The 18,589-nt window shown below is 43.4% G+C and overlaps 1 protein-coding gene across 1 annotated transcript in view; it reads right to left on the minus strand.

Moving 5' to 3' along the window:
- Positions 1 to 18,589, minus strand: part of LOC147693225 (TRPM8 channel-associated factor homolog) — a 177,482-nt gene that overhangs the window by 55,951 nt on the left and 102,942 nt on the right. The window contains exon 4 of the mRNA XM_086933631.1: positions 6,665 to 6,759. Within this exon, the coding sequence (XP_086789757.1) occupies positions 6,665 to 6,759 (95 nt within the window). The remainder of the gene's footprint in view (positions 1 to 6,664; positions 6,760 to 18,589) is intronic.

Here is an 18,589-nt window from a genome sequence, read left to right on the forward strand (position 1 = left end):
GACTTCTTCCTGGCACTGGTGGTTCTCTTGAGTCTTGTGCACCTAAAAGCAATGAAAGACAGAGGAACATCAGTTCAGTTATACACCCCCAAAAAAATCGAAAAAAACCCAGAAAAATCAGCACAATCCCATGCCCTCCATGATGTTTAAGTTCAAGACACCCCACAGAAAGACTAGGCCCATGCAAGACTCAATACCCCTGGTGAAAAGGCCACAAGTACAGCCCCAAAAAACGAAAATCACTGAAAAATCAGCACAATCCCATTCCATCCATGCCCTCCATGATGTTTCAATTCAAGACACCCCACAGAAAGACTAGGCCCATGCAAGACTCACTACCCCTGGGCATAAAGGTTGAAAAGTAGGCAAAATGGTTGCAGGCCTAACAACACTGCCTGCATTCAAAATGGCCACTTGCCTCCCAGCACATGGCCAGGGCCTGTAGCAGCACTCAGAATGGCCTCCACCCACATGGCCTGTCCCCATGAACACCCCCAAAAATCGAAAAACACAGAAAAATCAGCACAATCCCATTCCATCCATGCCCTCCATGATGTTTAAGTTCAAGACACCCCACAGAAAGACTAGGCCCATGCAAGACTCAATACCCCTGGTGAAAAGGCCACAAGTACAGCCCCAAAAAACGAAAATCACTGAAAAATCAGCACAATCCTATTCCATCTATGCCCTCCATGATGTTTCAATTCAAGACACCCCACAGAAAGACTAGGCCCATGCAAGACTCACTACCCCTGGGCATAAAGGTTGAAAAGTAGGCAAAATGGTTGCAGGCCTAACAACACTCTCTGCATTCAAAATGGCCACTTGCCTCCCAGCACATGGCCAGGGCTTGTAGCAGCACTCAAAATGGCCCCCACCCACATGGCCTGTCCCCATGAGCACCCCCAAAAATCGAAAAACACAGAAAAATCAGCACAATCCCATTCCATCCATGCCCTCCATGATGTTTAAGTTCAAGACACCCCACAGAAAGACTAGGCCCATGCAAGACTCAATACCCCTGGTGAAAAGGCCACAAGTACAGCCCCAAAAAACGAAAATCACTGAAAAATCAGCACAATCCCATTCCATCCATGCCCTCCATGATGTTTAAGTTCAAGACACCCCACAGAAAGACTAGGCCCATGCAAGACTCAATACCCCTGGTGTAAAGGCCACAAGTACAGCCCCAAAAAACGAAAATCACTGAAAAATCAGCACAATCCCATTCCATCCATGCCCTCCATGATGTTTCAATTCAAGACACCCCACAGAAAGACTAGGCCCATGCAAGACTCACTACCCCTGGGCATAAAGGTTGAAAAGTAGGCAAAATGGTTGCAGGCCTAACAACACTGCCTGCATTCAAAATGGCCACTTGCCTCCCAGCACATTGCCAGGGCCTGTAGCAGCACTCAAAATGGCCCCCACCCACATGGCGTGTCCCCATGAACACCCCCAAAAATCGAAAAACACAGAAAAATCAGCACAATCCCATTCCATCCATGCCCTCCATGATATTTAAGTTCAAGACACCCCACAGAAAGACTAGGCCCATGCAAGACTCAATACCCCTGGTGAAAAGGCCACAAGTACAGCCCCAAAAAACGAAAATCACTGAAAAATCAGCACAATCCCATTCCATCCATGCCCTCCATGATGTTTAAGTTCAAGACACCCCACAGAAAGACTAGGCCCATGCAAGACTCAATACCCCTGGTGAAAAGGACACAAGTACAGCCCCAAAAAACGAAAATCACTGAAAAATCAGCACAATCCCATTCCATCCATGCCCTCCATGATGTTTCAATTCAAGACACCCCACAGAAAGACTAGGCCCATGCAAGACTCACTACCCCTGGGCATAAAGGTTGAAAAGTAGGCAAAATGGTTGCAGGCCTAACAACACTGCCTGCATTCAAAATGGCCACTTGCCTCCCAGCACATGGCCAGGGCCTGTAGCAGCACTCAAAATGGCCCCCACCCACATGGCCTGTCCCCATGAACACCCCCAAAAATCGAAAAACACAGAAAAATCTGCACAATCCCATTCCATCTATGCCCTCCATGATGTTTAAGTTCAAGACACCCCACAGAAAGACTAGGCCCATGCAAGACTCAATACCCCTGGTGAAAAGGCCACAAGTACAGCCCCAAAAAACGAAAATCACTGAAAAATCAGCACAATCCCATTCCATCCATGCCCTCCATGATGTTTAAGTTCAAGACACCCCACAGAAAGACTAGGCCCATGCAAGACTCAATACCCCTGGTGAAAAGGCCACAAGTACAGCCCCAAAAAACGAAAATCACTGAAAAATCAGCACAATCCCATTCCATCCATGCCCTCCATGATGTTTAAATTCAAGACACCCCACAGAAAGACTCAGTCCACCCACCACTGAGTACCCCTGGGCAAAAGGCCCCAAAACAGCCCAAAAATCGAAAATTCCAAAATTGTAGTTGCAGCAACTGTAATGCCCCAAACAAATTTACTTGTGAAATTTCTAATCCAAAAGTGATCCAAAGAAAGTCAAAAAGGCCTCAAATCCAAATATCCAGCAGCATCCACAAAAAATAATCCTTCCAGCTCCAGATCCAAATGAAAAGTGACCAGGAGATGGACAAAGCACTGGGAGGAGCCTGCTGGACAGGAACAGGAAGTTGGAGACTGTGGGGCACTTCCTTCCTCCCACCCCCCCTCCCCAAAATGGACTCCCCGCAAAACAAGTGCAGGCAAATGTCAACCTGAGGAGTTATTCAGAGAAAAATCATCATTTCCAGAAGGTTTATGCTGCTTGCTGGTGGATTTCTTGTGCAGAATTGCAAATTTTATATTTTCGCGAGTGCGAGATTATTCCTGCGCGCCGCATCTACAAAGTCGCAATTGCGAATTCCCGCGATACGTGAACACGGCGTACTCGCGTTGACAAACTCTCGCTGCGTAAGGTGGCAAGCCGCGATGACGTAATCGCGCTCGCCAAATTCTTGCGGGATCCCGCAGCAAGATCCAAAATGGCGCAGCACTCGCAAAATATCGAGAAAAACAACTCGGCAAACGCTGAATGACGGTAAGTGAACGCCGCGCGCCGCAAAAATTGTATCACCCAGAAAAAAAATCCGCTACGTGTGAATTTAGCGGATTTTGCGGGAAATTTGCGAATCTCGTGGATTGCGAATTTCCCTTAAATCCGCAAAATCCGCGAGTGGAGCGGATTTTACGCCCATACTTAATTATCACAACCCCTTGGGACAGAGCCCTTTATTTTAAATTTAGAATTGGCATGTTCCCGGTAAGGGTGCTCACTTCCCGGTGGAAACCACCATACCAAACTGTTTCCTCTTGTCCTTTTTGTCCCTCCAGGTCCGAATCCATTCCTCATATGCTCTTCGAATGCCCTGCCTACAAGACACCTCGTGGACGCTGGATCAAACCCGTGTGCCTGGTTCTGGGCACCAGGCAGTGCTGTGTTGCCCTAAGAATTTTACAGACGGACACTCGTTCGTTATATGTATGTGCCATAGCCAAGTTCTTAGGATGGGCCTGGCGCATAAGGTCAAACTGGCTTCGCCAAATTGTTTAATTTAGGTCTGTATACACAGACCATTTTAGTTAATCTATTACCCCACCGTATTACAGTTAGGATTGGGCTATTGATGCATACTGTGGGTTTTTCAGCTTATTATATGTGCGGGAAGGTTCTTTTTTAAGACAGTGTTTTTAACAATGTTTTTATGCTGTATGCTTTTTAAGATATTCTTTTATATCGAAATAAAGCCTCTTTGACTGACTGGTAAACAGAGTGCTCCAGAACTGGTTTGGACAGGGCAAAGGCCCCTCTGCCCTCAGAGGACAAAGGAATTTCGGGTATAAATATTGGGACCTTGATCCCAAGAAATTAGATCACTTTTGGACTACAAGAAGAAACCTTTACTGAGGAGAGGAACCTGAAGAAACTGAGGAGAGACTATTCCGAAGCTGAAGTGCTGCTTGGGGGATTGGCCTGCAGTGGTTGCCTGACTGCCAAAGGAAGGACAAAGGACCTTTGTGTACTTTGCTTTCAACTTGTGAAGGATCTCCAAGGGCTTGGAAAAGAGCTTGCCTCCTACTGAAGGCTCAGGGACAACAGACTTCAACCCCCAGCTCCCCAGAGTTCCTGTGGAAGGGCCTGCTGCTGTTTTGGGCCTTCTGAGGAACTGCGTGTCGCAAGGAGCTGGAAGCGTGATTCAACTAAACGAAGCGTCTCGCTGCTGCTGCCGTCGCACTGATGAACAAGAGTGTCGCCACTGGAGTTGTCGCACTGCACCGCATCGAGAGAAGGGTGCCGCAACGAAGAGTAAGCGTGTCGCCATCGCTGCTGCTCTCCGTCGCACTTCTGAACAGGGGTGTCGCCGCTGGAGTTGTCGCACTGCACCGCATCGAGAGAAGAGTCTCGCAACGAGGAAGAAGCGTGTCGCCATCGCTGTTGCTGCCGTCGCACTTCTGTACAAGGGTGTCACCGCTGGAACTGTTGCATTGCACTGCATTAAAGAAAGCGCCTCGCATCCCCGAGAAGCGCGCTGCCATCGGAGCTGCTGACGTTGCATTTGTGATCAAGGATGTTGCCGCCGTAGTTGTCGCATCGCGTGGAAGCTTCACGCATCGTGGGAGAAGAGTGTCGCAGCTGAGGCTGTTCCCGTCGCACTTCTGAACATGGGTGTCGCCACTGAAGTCCACACATCGAACTGAGATCTTCTCGCATCCCCGTAGAAGCGTGCTGCATCTGGAAGATCTTCATGTCTTTATTTCTTTGCACCTGAACTTTGCCTCATTCCCATCGCTGCGACATTGCTTGTCATGGAAGCGCATCGCATCGTAAGGTACATTGATGCAAAGTGTCGCATCTTAAGAACTGAACTAAGCTAAATCTACCATCTTAAAGTAACAGTATTGTGTATTTAGTGGTTTATGGTCTTGTGGTAAATCTATATAAAGTATACTTATTTTTGTCACTGGGTTACTGTATGTGGTCACAAATGCTTTACACACTGCCTCTGAGATAAGCCTGTCTGCTCGTGCCAAGCTACCAAGGAGGTGAGCAGGGGTTATTTACGAGTGTAATCCCCTTATCCTGACTAGAGGCAAGGGTCCCTATTTGTCACAAGTACCTACCTGTGCCAACTAGAGACCCTCAAATCTAACGTACGTTATGTTATATTATGACATGTAGATTTGTAGTGCCCACAATTACACAGAAGGGTAATTACTCAAAAGGTAGGTCTTCTGGTTCTTGCAGAATCCAAGAAGTAAGACGGAGGCTCCTATGTGTCTTGCCAAGTCATTCCATGCATTAGGAGCGATATAGGAAAAGACTCACCTTCAGGATCTGGTTTTCTGTATTCAAGGCATGTGCGCATGCAGGAGTTCAGACAAGCGGAGGTGTCTGGAAGGTTTCCGAAAGCAGATGTGATTGTAGAGGTATACTGGGCCAGTGTTATGCTCTGCCTTGAAAGTGTGGATGAGGAGTTTGAATTGTACTTGTTTGAGTATGGAGAGCCAGTGGAGCTGCTTCAGATGTTGTAGTGATGCAAGTGCATCATGGAAGGTTGGGTTTATCTGGCTGAAGATTTCTGAATAGTCTGCAGACAGTTTTTTGTGATCTCTACAAAGAAGTGTGTTCGAATATCCAGTTCCCATGGCATGAGTGATGGTTTTCCAGACGCTGATTGGGAGCTATTTGAAAATCTTCCTCCGCATCCTCAGGGCATGGAAGCATGAAGCAGTGACAGCTTTGACTAGGGTGGTCAAGTCAATTTTGCGGATGATGATGTGCCTGAGGTTCTTGGCATGCATTGTGAGGAAGGGATAGGTCTTAGCTCTGTTGGTCTTGCCAAAGATTACAATTGCACTTGTGTCATTTTTCAGGTTCAGACAATTAACCCACTGGACAATTTCATTCATGCAGGCATTGAACTTGATCCGGGTACTGGGCATCTTATCTGTGAGGGAGTAGGAGAGGACGTTGATGTTGTGAGAGTGGATGATGCTGGCTAGAGGGATCATGTCTGCGTTAAAGATGGTCGGGGTTAGGGGAAGTTCCTTGCAGAATTCAGAAGAAGAGGTCAAACGCGTCCAAGGTGTATGGTTCCAGGCTGACTGACTGGGTCCTTACAGTCAGGAAGGAGCATATCCATTGAGTATGTGCTCTTGGATTCCGATGGTGTGTAGGAGTTGGACTGGGTGGGATGACCTGGGAGACTGTGGCAAACGCTGCAGAGGAGTCCAGGAGGATGAGGGTCGCCAGTCCTCCTCCAACCAGAATAATGTGGATGTCATCTGTGGTGGCGATGTTGGCATTTTCCATGATGTGGTTGAGTCTGAAACATGATTGAGTGGAGCTGAGGAGTTGGTGGACATTGAGGTATTCGGTAAAGCATCTGTTGATGATTTTCCTCAAGATGGTTCATCGGATCGCACACAGATTATGTTAGCTGAACTGGGCTTCTACGGCCATGTAAATCCAAGACTCTGTTCTCAGCTCAGTCCGAGCAGCATCCTCATAGCAGTTTGATGGACTTCTCAATGGGCTTAACTAACCTAGCTTGAACACAATATGTTCTTCACAGACCTCACATTTAAGTTAACGCTCAGTGGCAGCTCTTTCCATGACAAGCATTGTCTTACCTTCAGCTGTGCTCCGATGGCTGATTGTGGGAATACCATGGATGCTTTCTGCTTTGGATAGAGATAAAGGCCGGTGCTTCTCCAAGCTGCGGCTCCTGCAAGAGGTCACACATGGTTAGAAGGAACATCATGAGGAAATGCCTAATAATACCCACATTCAGTTGAGTGCAAAATGTATGAATTGCAAATGTTCATAATTTGTGAGTCACAGATTTGACGTACACCTCATGCACCACGAGAAAAACTCATTGATGCAAGGCACGGACTATATATGTATAGTATCACAGAAATGTCTAATAAATCACATGACTAAGTTCTCACCAAGAATACAAGAAGTTGCCAAGGTGAGATCATAGTAGTGAGCAGAGATGACCTTTATAGGAAACAGCTTTGAAGCCACAGAACAAGCTAGGGTTTGAAACTTGATGTTGCGGGCGCCAGGGCACACCTTGCTTCAAAGATGGGCACATCTAGTTAGCAGAGTTACCATGTGCAGGAACACATGACAGTTACAAGAGACCTTAGACAAGCATCACATATTTTAATTGTAGGTTTATTATAATCCATGAAGATGATCTGTTATTCATGCCCAATTTCAACATGGAATGCAAACTCTTTGTGTTCCACACACAAGCCAGATGCATTGCATGCATGGTCAATTATATGGTAATTGTATGTGGAATACATATGATACGGGTGGGCAGGAGTTGGAGTAACATTATCTAGGCAATGTATGGAAAATGTAGCAAAAGTGATAAGCCCTACAGCAGGTCTGTGTGTCTATGTACAGAGTGCTTGTGTATTTGTGGATGTGTACGCTCTGATGCCTTTTTTGCATGCTTACACGTGAGGTGAGGTGATGTTCCCACCCCTGGTATATCTGCGGCCACTCAACAAAGGTGTTAATTCTTGCCTTATTATGGGCATCTGTTGCTTGATGGTGCCCAATATGAAGATGGCCCTGGAATAATTATGTGAATAGTATGGCTGCAAATTCAAAAGTCCCTGGTGATGGAGCCATCAGCCCTCCTGGCACCTATTTCCTCATTTAGGTTGGTCAAGTAGTTTTCCAGTGCGAGGGACTTGTGTCACATCTCCTAACCGATGCTCCACACATTTTTGGATGCTTCTCACCTCCCTAGTGCTAGAGTCAGTTAAGAAACAGAGCAGCACAAAAATATATACCTGTTGTCATAGGTCACCACTGTCTCTTTGATAAGGACATGGAACGACTAACGGTAGGTGGCAGCTGATATGGATACACAATTATTACACACCTTCCATCTCTGCTCCTTCGTGGAGACTGTCTACTGCATCTCTAGGGCAGATTCCCAAATATGTTTTGGTGGGTTTGAAAAACATGCGCTGGAAAGATGCCTGAAAGAAGCGTTCAGCACTGCTTTGCATTACATTGAGTCAAGGGGGTGTTCCATAGGGTATATGGGTGTTATCATGCAACTGTATATGGTTTTTGACTCAAAGATCTATCTACTAACAATGACAGATCTGACCTTTTTGAAAAAAATAGAAATCTTTGAGAAATGCATTAAAAATTAGAAATGTTTTTATTTCTTCAAACTTGATTTGCCTCCTGAGTCCCGTGTAAGGTTTCAAGTGTATCCTTCTGAACATAATCCTGAAGGAGTCTGATTAAAGAAGCAAATTCTGTCATCCATTGCCTACCGTAGCCCTCCATCCCCCGAGAAGGTGCATCCTTGGGAGACCATGGCAAAATGCAGAAACTTATCAATGGCTCTGATCTGATTGGAGGACAGATGATTCTTTCGCCAGAAATGTTGTGACTTCAATATTTAAGAGGGGAAAATGGAATTGAAGCTCTATTGCCCTTCTTAGCTTCTTCAGAAAGGAGGTCCATGAAGCACCTTACATTAGTCGAGTGAGGCAAATGCAAGGTTCTAGAGTGGATAGATTTTGTTTCAAAGCTTGGAAGAAGAGGGATGGTGACACAGTAAAACCCTGTGGAAGGCCACACCAGATTACTTGACCCCAGGGAACAAGAAGATGAAAGTAAGACTGTGTTTATCTACAGAGATAAAGAAGAAGGCAAAACAGAGATACACAATATGAAATCATTTGGAAGTAGCAAGAATACTTGATGTGGTTACAGTTTTAGGAGCAACAATAAAACTAGGTATTACAACATTATTCATGGGTGCAGACACCGTACAGATCTGTACATTTCCATACCAGGTTTTTTATCTGCAAGATCATTTTACAGACACACTCGAAGACGACACTGAGACCCCTGTGAGGCAGTGATGATGGGTCAGAATTCAGCTTTGGCTTCTGGGCGTAAAGGGTACTATATAATTCAGGGCAGTTTCTTCAAAGGTTTAGGAAAAATCTTAACCTGTGGCTCAGAAAGAACACTGCCTACAACATTTGTGTGTCCATTGCACAGGGCTTAAGGCACTTGAGAAATATTAATAGATTTAGAGACATTAGATGTTTTTGAACATGAGTTACAATTTCACATAAAACAGAGAAACAGATCATACACAACCGTTCAGTTTGCTTAAGAGATCTCTCCCTAGCAAGGATTGTATGACACTATATCAAGAAAGGAATATCGAAATGTAAACAATATCACAAAAACAAAATAAAATATAGAACAGAGTCCTGTGCACATGAATAAGGGTGAAGGTTTTAATGTAAAAACCCCAAATTCGAATTGTTCTTTTTGTAGACATTAAGCAGGTTGACATCAGAGTTATCATAATGGGGATTTTTAATCCGGATCAATACAGAATGAACAAACCAGCCGACACGTGTTTCGTCACAACGTGGTACAACTGTGACTCTTCAGGGCTGTTATGTTAGCAAAGTATCAATGGAATCGCTGTACCAGTGATAATTCCAACCAGGTTGCAACACGGGTAGTCCACAATAAATATACGGTCTTCGGGAAAGTATTCTAGAAATAATCATGGAGTCCCAATGGTAGTAGGGACGCTGGTGGACGGACGTGTAAGTCCGTAACCAAAACGTTCTGGGCACTAGAATCCGGCGTGTAACATTCGTCTTCAGGTCCAGAGTATTGATCTCTCAGTGTAGGATGATAAGTGGTTCAAGCCAAAGGTGGAGAAGAACTCTCTACAGACTGGTTCCAAACTTCAGAGTGAGGGCCAGGGTAATTCTCTTTGGACTTGAGGCAGTCTCAGAAAATATGAAAATAGCAATGGTGTATCTGGGAAGGAGCATCAGAAGGAAAGGCAAGGAAGCCCTTATAAGTCTATGGTGGTAACTTGTTATAAGTAACACAAGGTGGGACATTACAAGAGAGGCTGTCAAGAGAAGGAACTTGGCCTAGTGACACCCGTAATAGCAAGCATGTTACATGCAGGTGAAGGTTTCTGAAAGGGACATGTTACACTCGTCACAGTAGCTATGGGCATTTGGGACAGGGACCCAGATGCTCTAAAGCACTTCCATCCTAATACAATAGGATTTGTGCAGGAAGTTAAACTCAATGGGAGGACAGGGCGGCCTGTAGTAAGGGAAACTGGAATCCTCGGCACTGTGGTTGAGTAGAAGGGCCAAGCGAGTCGTTGGGTCAAGAAGGCTAACAATACGCTCCGTCACTTTGGAAAAAGCAGTTGGCAAAAAAAGGCACCCAGTAATAACTAGAAAAATATAAGTGAATAATTATGTAAAATAAGTAAAACTGTATTTCATATTTAGTTCAGAAGCAAAAAGAAGATTAAACCACAGACATCTGAAAATTATGACATACAGGAACGAAGAAAATAAAGACTATTAAAGTAAAAAAATAGGAATAAACCAATACATCTAACCTATGTCTTCCTGTCAGACTGCAACAAATATAATATAAATATAATCTGTCACCAAAATCAGAAGCAAAAAGCTGTACAAAACCAAAATGTACAACCAAACTAAAGTAAAGATAACATTGAAAATGTCAGTAAATTATGTACACCTTTAATGTAAAAATATATTTATATAATTATTTACAGCTTTTAATATTTAATTCTGTAACTCACAGATAATGTCAGAAACAGCAAAATATCAAATTCTAAAAAAAAGCTGTTATGGAAGATAATTTTTGAGTAATGAGAGCACCACCTGAAGCCTGCCTGAAGCCTCAATGAAATATAGTGTAATGATTAACATAATCACAGAATACCTTTAAGACATTCTCTACATATATAGACTCTCTATGACTCAGTATGCAATTAATCAAAGATTCCCAAAAGAAAAAGGATTTCTCACGTAGTTAATGAATTAGAACTTAATTAAGGGAGAAAAATGATCAAGAACAGTACAATTCTATTATTGCCTTATTCTAGAAATTAGCGTTTGATTCTGAGAACAAAGCTAAACTCTCAACTTGTTATATATCCTTTCTCAATATGAGAGCTACAACATTTACTTTCCCATATTGTGCTGCCAACGCCCTTCCCTTGCCGGTTTCTGACCCTCTCATGCACCTGCGAAAGCCAGGCTTGTTCTGGAGCATGGTGGGGAATGGAGTGAAACTGGTGGGGTCCCCCGGGTACCGCTAGACTTCGATGCTCGGAGTTTTGGGTCGCTGGGGTGGCGTCCTCGCGTGTCTCGTGCAGCCCTTTTATGGTGGTCCGCAGTCGGGGCACTGGTTTCGCTGTTTGGGCTTGGTCTCCAGAAAGAGGGGGAAACCGCCTGCCCGAGAACCTCTCCTCACATGTCTCTGGACGGTTTGATGGCATCTGGTCATCTTCTTCCTCTGTCTTCACTCCACCTTCCTCACTTTGTGGGGATGTGTGTCTAATTTCAGGTAAATTCTCCAACTCCATTCCCTCTTAAGTGAGACTGCTTCTGACACAGACCAAGGTAAAAACAATTGAAAAAGTTTTCTCCTATCATCATGAACTTAACAAATCTGCATTTCAGTTGCCTGTTTGTCCATATTGGATACGGAACTGGAGCTTGTCAACAGGAACGAAAGGCTGTACCTTTTGTCCCTTTTGTCCAGTTTTAGCTTTGACAGGAAAGACTCACCAAGGTACTCCTGCTTTGCTCTAGTATTGTATAAGTTTATTATAGACTGGTATGTAAGCGTTCTGTTACCTATCTTGACCCGTTAGAATATTATTCTAATTCATGCTTTGATTTTGCTACCACCAAAAAATGGCATCACAGGAAATGTTAGAAAAAATATTATTTTCTCCCATTCTCTCCCATTAGCCCAATATTACAGAAATAAAAGTGTGTCGTCGCCTCTCGGACCTGGAGGAGGACAGTACAAGCTCACCGAAACAACTGGAAAAATACTTGAAAATATCTTTCCAAATGATCCTGAAAACTCATACTAAACCAAAAAGATTACAATTGCCAGAACACATAGATCATTAAGAGAAAGCACTAGTAGCACCTAAAAGATATGAAGAAATAGACATATCCCATCACTTTCTAACAGCACTACATGAAAGACACCTTTACAAAACGACAACCCCAATATCGACAGGCGAATTATAATTTATGCTGCTAACATTGTAACACATGGATCACGAATGGCCCATTTAAAGTCGAGCGCCCCTCCATTTAGCCAAATGTACACAATACATGGTAAATACCAAAATACAAACATCCCATGAGTGTGTGCGCAGCTACCTGACAAAGTGCAACTTATATCAAAATGCTAGCACATGTAGAGCAACAAACTAACAGCTATAACCCTAAAAGATCTTTGTAATTTTTGACCATGCCAGGTTTTTCATTAAACGGAAAACCTATCCAAACCTGTCCTGCAGCTGAAGGGTGCTACTATCACTTCAACCAGAGCATATAGAGGAGCCAACAAATATCCACTGTGAGCATATATACACAACTAACTTCGAATTCACATGGCAAATACAAAAACGAAAAGCTTTAGCATACATCCCTTTAACAGAAGTCTCTAAACATTATAACATTGTTAATGTTAATGTTATGGGTGTCTTATATAGCGCTCGGCTACTCCGAGGAGTGTCCCGGCGCTTTCTGACCCACAGCTAAAACGGAAAGGAAAAGAAACAGAAGGGAAAACGGACCAATCACTGACCATAGAGCCATGTTTTCAAACCTTTTCTAAAGGCCAAAAGGTTCGAGGTACAGCGGAGCGACAGGGGGAGGGTGTTCCATAGCTTGGGAGCCAGATGTTTGAAAGAACGTCCCCCTACCCTAGCTTTCCTAATAGCAGGGACAATTGCCAAACCAAGAGATTCCGATCTAAGGGATCTTGTAGGTTTGTAGAAGGTAAGGCGTTTTTGGATGTACACGGCATGGAGTGCCTTGTGCGCCAACGTGAGTGCCTTAAAGATGATCCGCTTCCTAACAGGGAGCCAATGAAGGGAGAGTAACAGCACATTCGTATTGAAGCCTCCTTTTACCAAAAGCATGAAACAAGCTCCACTAATTGATTATATTGAATATGCTTTGGTTGTCCCCTGCACCAAGCAGGAACCGACTCATATCCCATGGTTAGAGAAGCAACAACAAATAACATAGTAGAATGGTGGAACAATTTCTACCAAGAAACCCTTGAAAGTAGCAACCTTACCCTCTACCATTTTTATAAATACTCAAAAGAAAGGCACTGAATCCTAGCATGGAATCAATCAAGGCCTACCATATCTACATTCTCTAGCAAAAACTCTACTTTGAGATCATAACACTAAACAATAGCACAGTTTAAATATACAAAAATTGAAACACATTGTTTAATATTATTTATTTGTAAATAACATTAAAATAACCTTAATGCCAATCTAAAAAAATTAAATAAATGTTGAAAACATCTGTAAAGAACAAGACTAAAGATGAGGCACAGGAGAAATAGTAGTTTCCACAATATATTTATTGTCAAGAAAAGAGAGCTGTCTCAACTGGCAACTGTCACTAACAGAACACCATAGTATGAACACTCCAGATGACATCACAGCCTCGCCATGATTCTACCAGCACCATCACATCACCACACCTCCCCCTTTTAACAAAAGAAACAAAACAAATTAATGCAGACAAGAAAACAAAAATGAAACAATAGATAAATATAGAAGAAACACATTAGTACATAATCTCGTAATCTGCTGGGTCTAACATGAAATCTGGAGTTCTTCCTGACGCCACCATCTCCTCATAAAACATTTTTTCACATTTTTGTGAGAAGAGCTACGATCCTTTGCCACACAAGAAGTATTCCACCAGTTGCCATTGGTCAACTTTACAGCATTTCTACGAATTTCTAAGACCTGTTGACAACCTAGGAATGTTTAAAGACCTTTCCTAACAGATACAGGATTTTTTACTCTAACCAAATCTCCAATTCTAATTTAATGAGTTTCTTTCCCAATGGTGCATTCACTCTTTCTAGTACTAATTTCTTTCAGACGATTTTTTGTTGGCAGAATCCAACATACTTCTCATGTTACAATCTTGGTGAAAAGATTTCACCTTCCAAAAGGGGTTGACTTGTGAGGGGGCTTTTCTGCCTCTCATAGGTTCGAATGGAGTAAAATTGGTGGCTACATGAGGAGAAGTGCGGTACGACCAAACAAGATCTTTCACAGCTTGGAAAATACATGACTTCGATCTGTAAGCTGCTTGAACGCCTTCTACAACAACTCTATTAAATCTCTCAGTTTTACCATTGCTTTGAGGATGGTAAAGAGGAGTTCTGGTGTTTTGATACCGCAGGAGTGCAAAAAAGAATTCATCTCTTGTGAAATAAACTGTACACCGTTGTCCGTAAGAATTTACACTGGGTAACCGTCTCTCAGAAAAATTTGTTTGAGACAAGTGATAACACTTTTTCAATTGGGAACACTGAACGGTTCAACTTCAACCCATCTAGAAAAGTCGTCAACAAGAACCAAAAAGTACTTTGAGTTGGCAGGAAGAACATGAAAAGGCCCAAGAAAGTCCATACCTAATTTTTACCATGCTCTTACAGGAGGGGATACAGGTAGTTCAACAGAACCTTCCAATACAAGAACTTTATCGCTAGTACTGCATCGTACACACAGTTTGACCAATTCATCAACTGTCCATTTTAGGCCACCAAAAATCCGATCTGACTTTTCTTTTAATAATGGTGGAACCCAGATGGCCAGAGTGAGCAGCCAAGATGATTTTCTCTCGGTAACATATGGGAGGTACAAGTTTGTCACCTCTGACAATTTTTCCACCTTCAAGGGAAACTTCACTGTTGACTTTCCAAAACATTTGAAGATCTTGAGAAAGACAATTCTCTTTTGGCCAACCTCTTCTGATCAATAAAACAAACGAACTGAGAATAGCATCTTTCTCAATTTCAAGGACCCAGTCATCTTCAGCAAAAGAGGGAATATCATGATTGATACAAGCCACAAAACATTCTTGTACACCAGTTTCCCAGTCTTGTTCATCTAGATCATGAATAAGGAGCCTAGATAAATGGTCCTTTCTGCTATTTCTTCCTCCAGGAATGTACTCTACATTAAATATAAACTCTAACAATTTTGTTGACAACCTGGCCAAACGAGCAGTAGTGCGTTTGATATTATTCCCGACAAGATGTCAACTGAAGGTCGATGATCAGTTTTAAGAATGAATGATCTCCCCCACAAGTACGACTTAAAGTTCTCAACACTCCAGACACAAGCTAGCAGCTCTTTTCCGAGTACTTGCGCTCAACAGGACGAAGAGTTCTAGAAGCAAATCCCACTGTGTATTCTCCACCCTCTGCAAATTGCGATAAAACAGCATCTAAACCATACTCGCATGCATCAACTGTGACAACAGTTTCTCTAACTTCGACAAAAGGTTGCAGAGCCGGGGCTTTGACAACATGACTTTTGATGGATTGAAAACCTTTTTCACATTTTTCCGAAAAGACAAAAGTTGCCCCTTTTTTAAGTAGTACTCTGAAACACTCTGTATTTTAGTAAAATTGTTTATAAAATTTGCATAAAACTCACAAAGGCCATGAAAAGACATAAGTTGTTCTTTGTTCTGAGGAGCAGGTGCTTCTATAATGCTTTTGATCAAACCAGGTCTAGGTTTTAAGCCTTGTTCGCAAATTTCATGACCTAAATATTCAATCTCTTTTACTTTAAAAGAACATTTACTCTTTGTAGAGTCACCCCTCTGTTCTCGAATACAGTGAAAACTTAATCAAGAACTGAGTCATAATCAATCTCACTTTTGGTAAAGATAAGAATGTCGTCCTGAAAGAATACAAGATTGGGATTGTGTCTGAACATTTCAGTCTTAAGTCTCTGGAAGACCGCAGCCGCTGAAGCCAGCCCAAAAGGTAATAGGCAGAATTGAAAGACAGCATCAGGAGAGACAAAAGCCGTAAAGTGTCGGGACTGAGGGTGAAGTTCGACCTGATGATACGCGGCTTTGAGATCCAATTTAGTGAAACATGATGAAGACCAAACTTTGGCAATGAGATCCTCGATGCGTGGAAGAGGAAAACCGTCAACCCCGATGGCCTCATTAAGGCTTCTCAAGTCCTCACACATCCTCAGTTCCCCAGACCTTTTCTTTGCTAAATCGATTGAGGTACTGGGTTTTTCGGAACCCAGTGGTGCCAGGAGACAACACCCGAAGACCTCGAGTCCTTCCTGTTTCAGACTACAGAAACACAGAGTCTTCTAGGTGAAGTCAAAGATCGTATTTATTGGTTGCAACCAGTAACAGGTATCCTAGAAGTACAGCAGCATGTAGGTTCTCAGGAGACTGCTCAAACTTACAAAGCCAGCCTTCTTCTTTTATACAAAATATTATGCTTTAGGCACAAATTCCTTATTTTACAGTTGACCATTCACATATTTTCACTACAAAGAAAAGGTAGAGTCATGATGACAAGTCCATATTTCAGTTTGTCCAACCCATAATCAATTACCCGGCAAGGTCCAGTATTTCCATCAGATATCGGCGGACCCCCAATAAAAACGGGAACCTCCTCCTCGTAAAGCGAGTCATAAAGAAGGAAACAGGGACAGGTGTGTGTAAGATTAGGCATGGTTTGTGTGCGATGAAAGGTTTATGATATGTTGTGCCTTGATACTAATCTCACTCGGCCACTGGGAAAGGAACTGGCCGAACAGGTTTGGCTTCAGGCAGTAAAGTCAGCTTGCCCAGGTCACAGAGGAGTCAGCAAAGGTGTACGTGTCCTTCGGACTCGGGTTTGGCCTTTAATCATTTGGCTATGTGAGGGCAATCACAAAATGGCTGCCGTTCACAAAATGGAACCCGAGGGTTCGAGACGGAAACTCTGGTTTAAGGGTGATCCCAACACTCGAACACGCCGAAAATGCACGTATGTAGTGTACTCGTCATTTCCGGTCTGCTGATACCAAAGTCGTCATGATACGACAATGTTTATAACATGGGTCCAGAATTTTTCAGTACCACAGACCCTCCTTCTGCCCTTACATAGGCAATAACCTATACTCATGCTAATCTGAGTCCAGGTCTATATTCATAAAGTCACTGAGGTGTTGCTGTAGCATCATCCTATTACTTAGTTCATCTCTTGATACAGGTTTCCTTATACACGATGTAGCACAGAGGCCACATATTGCAGGAGCACACTGTACACACAGACAGAACAGGAAAAGAATGGCTAAGATCACCCCAATGACTATCAGAATCTTCCATCCCCAGGAGGATATCAGTTCCCAGACCCACCCCATCAGTGACCAGTCTCCTTTATCCACGTGAATGGATTCGGAGATTTTATGCAGTTTGGAGATGGCCTGGTATACTGTCGGGGCGTTGTCTGGGATGAAGACGCAGTAACTGGATTGGATCACTTTACATACCCCACCTCGGTCTGCAAGTATGACGTCTAATGCGACCCTGTTCTGAAGAGTCATAAGGCGGTCAGACTGGAGCTCAGCAGTCAAATTACTAAGGGCACCGGTTGTTTCAACTACAGTGGATTCAACCACCCTTGTCAATTGCCTAATGTTCCTGCTGTTCACTATGGGCCCCCAAAACCGCAGAAAACTCTTAGTGAAATCTCCAAACTCTTGCTCTGCAGTGTCCTCTTTACTCAAGACACCTCTAACTGTCCTTGTCTTATGGTAATCTGCGGCGGCCATGTAGGTGGGAGTCAGCAGGAACGAGACAAAACATGTGCCCGAGAAGTCAGGGGGCAACCATGTATAGGCTCTATCATGGCAGATGAAATAAGTACCCTTAGCTGCTAGGAACGGAGGGGAAGTCCGGGATGCAAAAACGTATGTCTCAGTGCAGACACTCTTCCCCAACTGGGCCCTGGGATTCTTGCCACTACCCTGCAGACATAGGTGACCCTGGTGGGGTACAATCCAGATCGGGGAGGATCTCTTTGCTCGCTTGTTCTCACTCAAGGTGACTCCATGCTCTGTTACGTTCCATCTACTGTAAGCCTGCAACTCATCTCTGGGAATCGTTCTGCATGAATCATTGTCTCTGCTCATATTTGTGATTCCCACCACTAATGCTTTGTTGCTCGAGGTACCTCTCGTGGAACGTGGGGGATATGGTTCGATGGCAAATATGAACATCGTCTGAAACGCCCACAAAGAACCATAGTAGCTGAATGGTAAGACAAAATATGGGATACCCTTATCTGTCGTATGAAGCATAAGACCACACACCCAACAATTAGTTGTGTTCATTACTAACTGGGGTTGGTGTAAAAGCTGAATGAATGAATTATTAACAAATTCCAATCTTCTAGCAGACTCGTGCTCAGGCAGAGGGTGAAAAGAATGCGAGGAAACAGTAGAAGAAGAAGGTGTGGGCTGTGCAGTGGGTGCAAATGTCACTTGAAAGGAGAACAAAACATATCCTATAAAAAACGTCATTACACTAAGTAACATGGAAATACATAATATCAAAAATCGTGTCTTTGTCATCATTGTACACATTCTTGTTTTAAAGTTCATCTCT

Source organism: Lissotriton vulgaris, chromosome 8 (assembly GCF_964263255.1).
Source record: "Lissotriton vulgaris chromosome 8, aLisVul1.2, whole genome shotgun sequence".
NCBI classification, from domain to species: Eukaryota; Metazoa; Chordata; class Amphibia; order Caudata; family Salamandridae; genus Lissotriton; species Lissotriton vulgaris.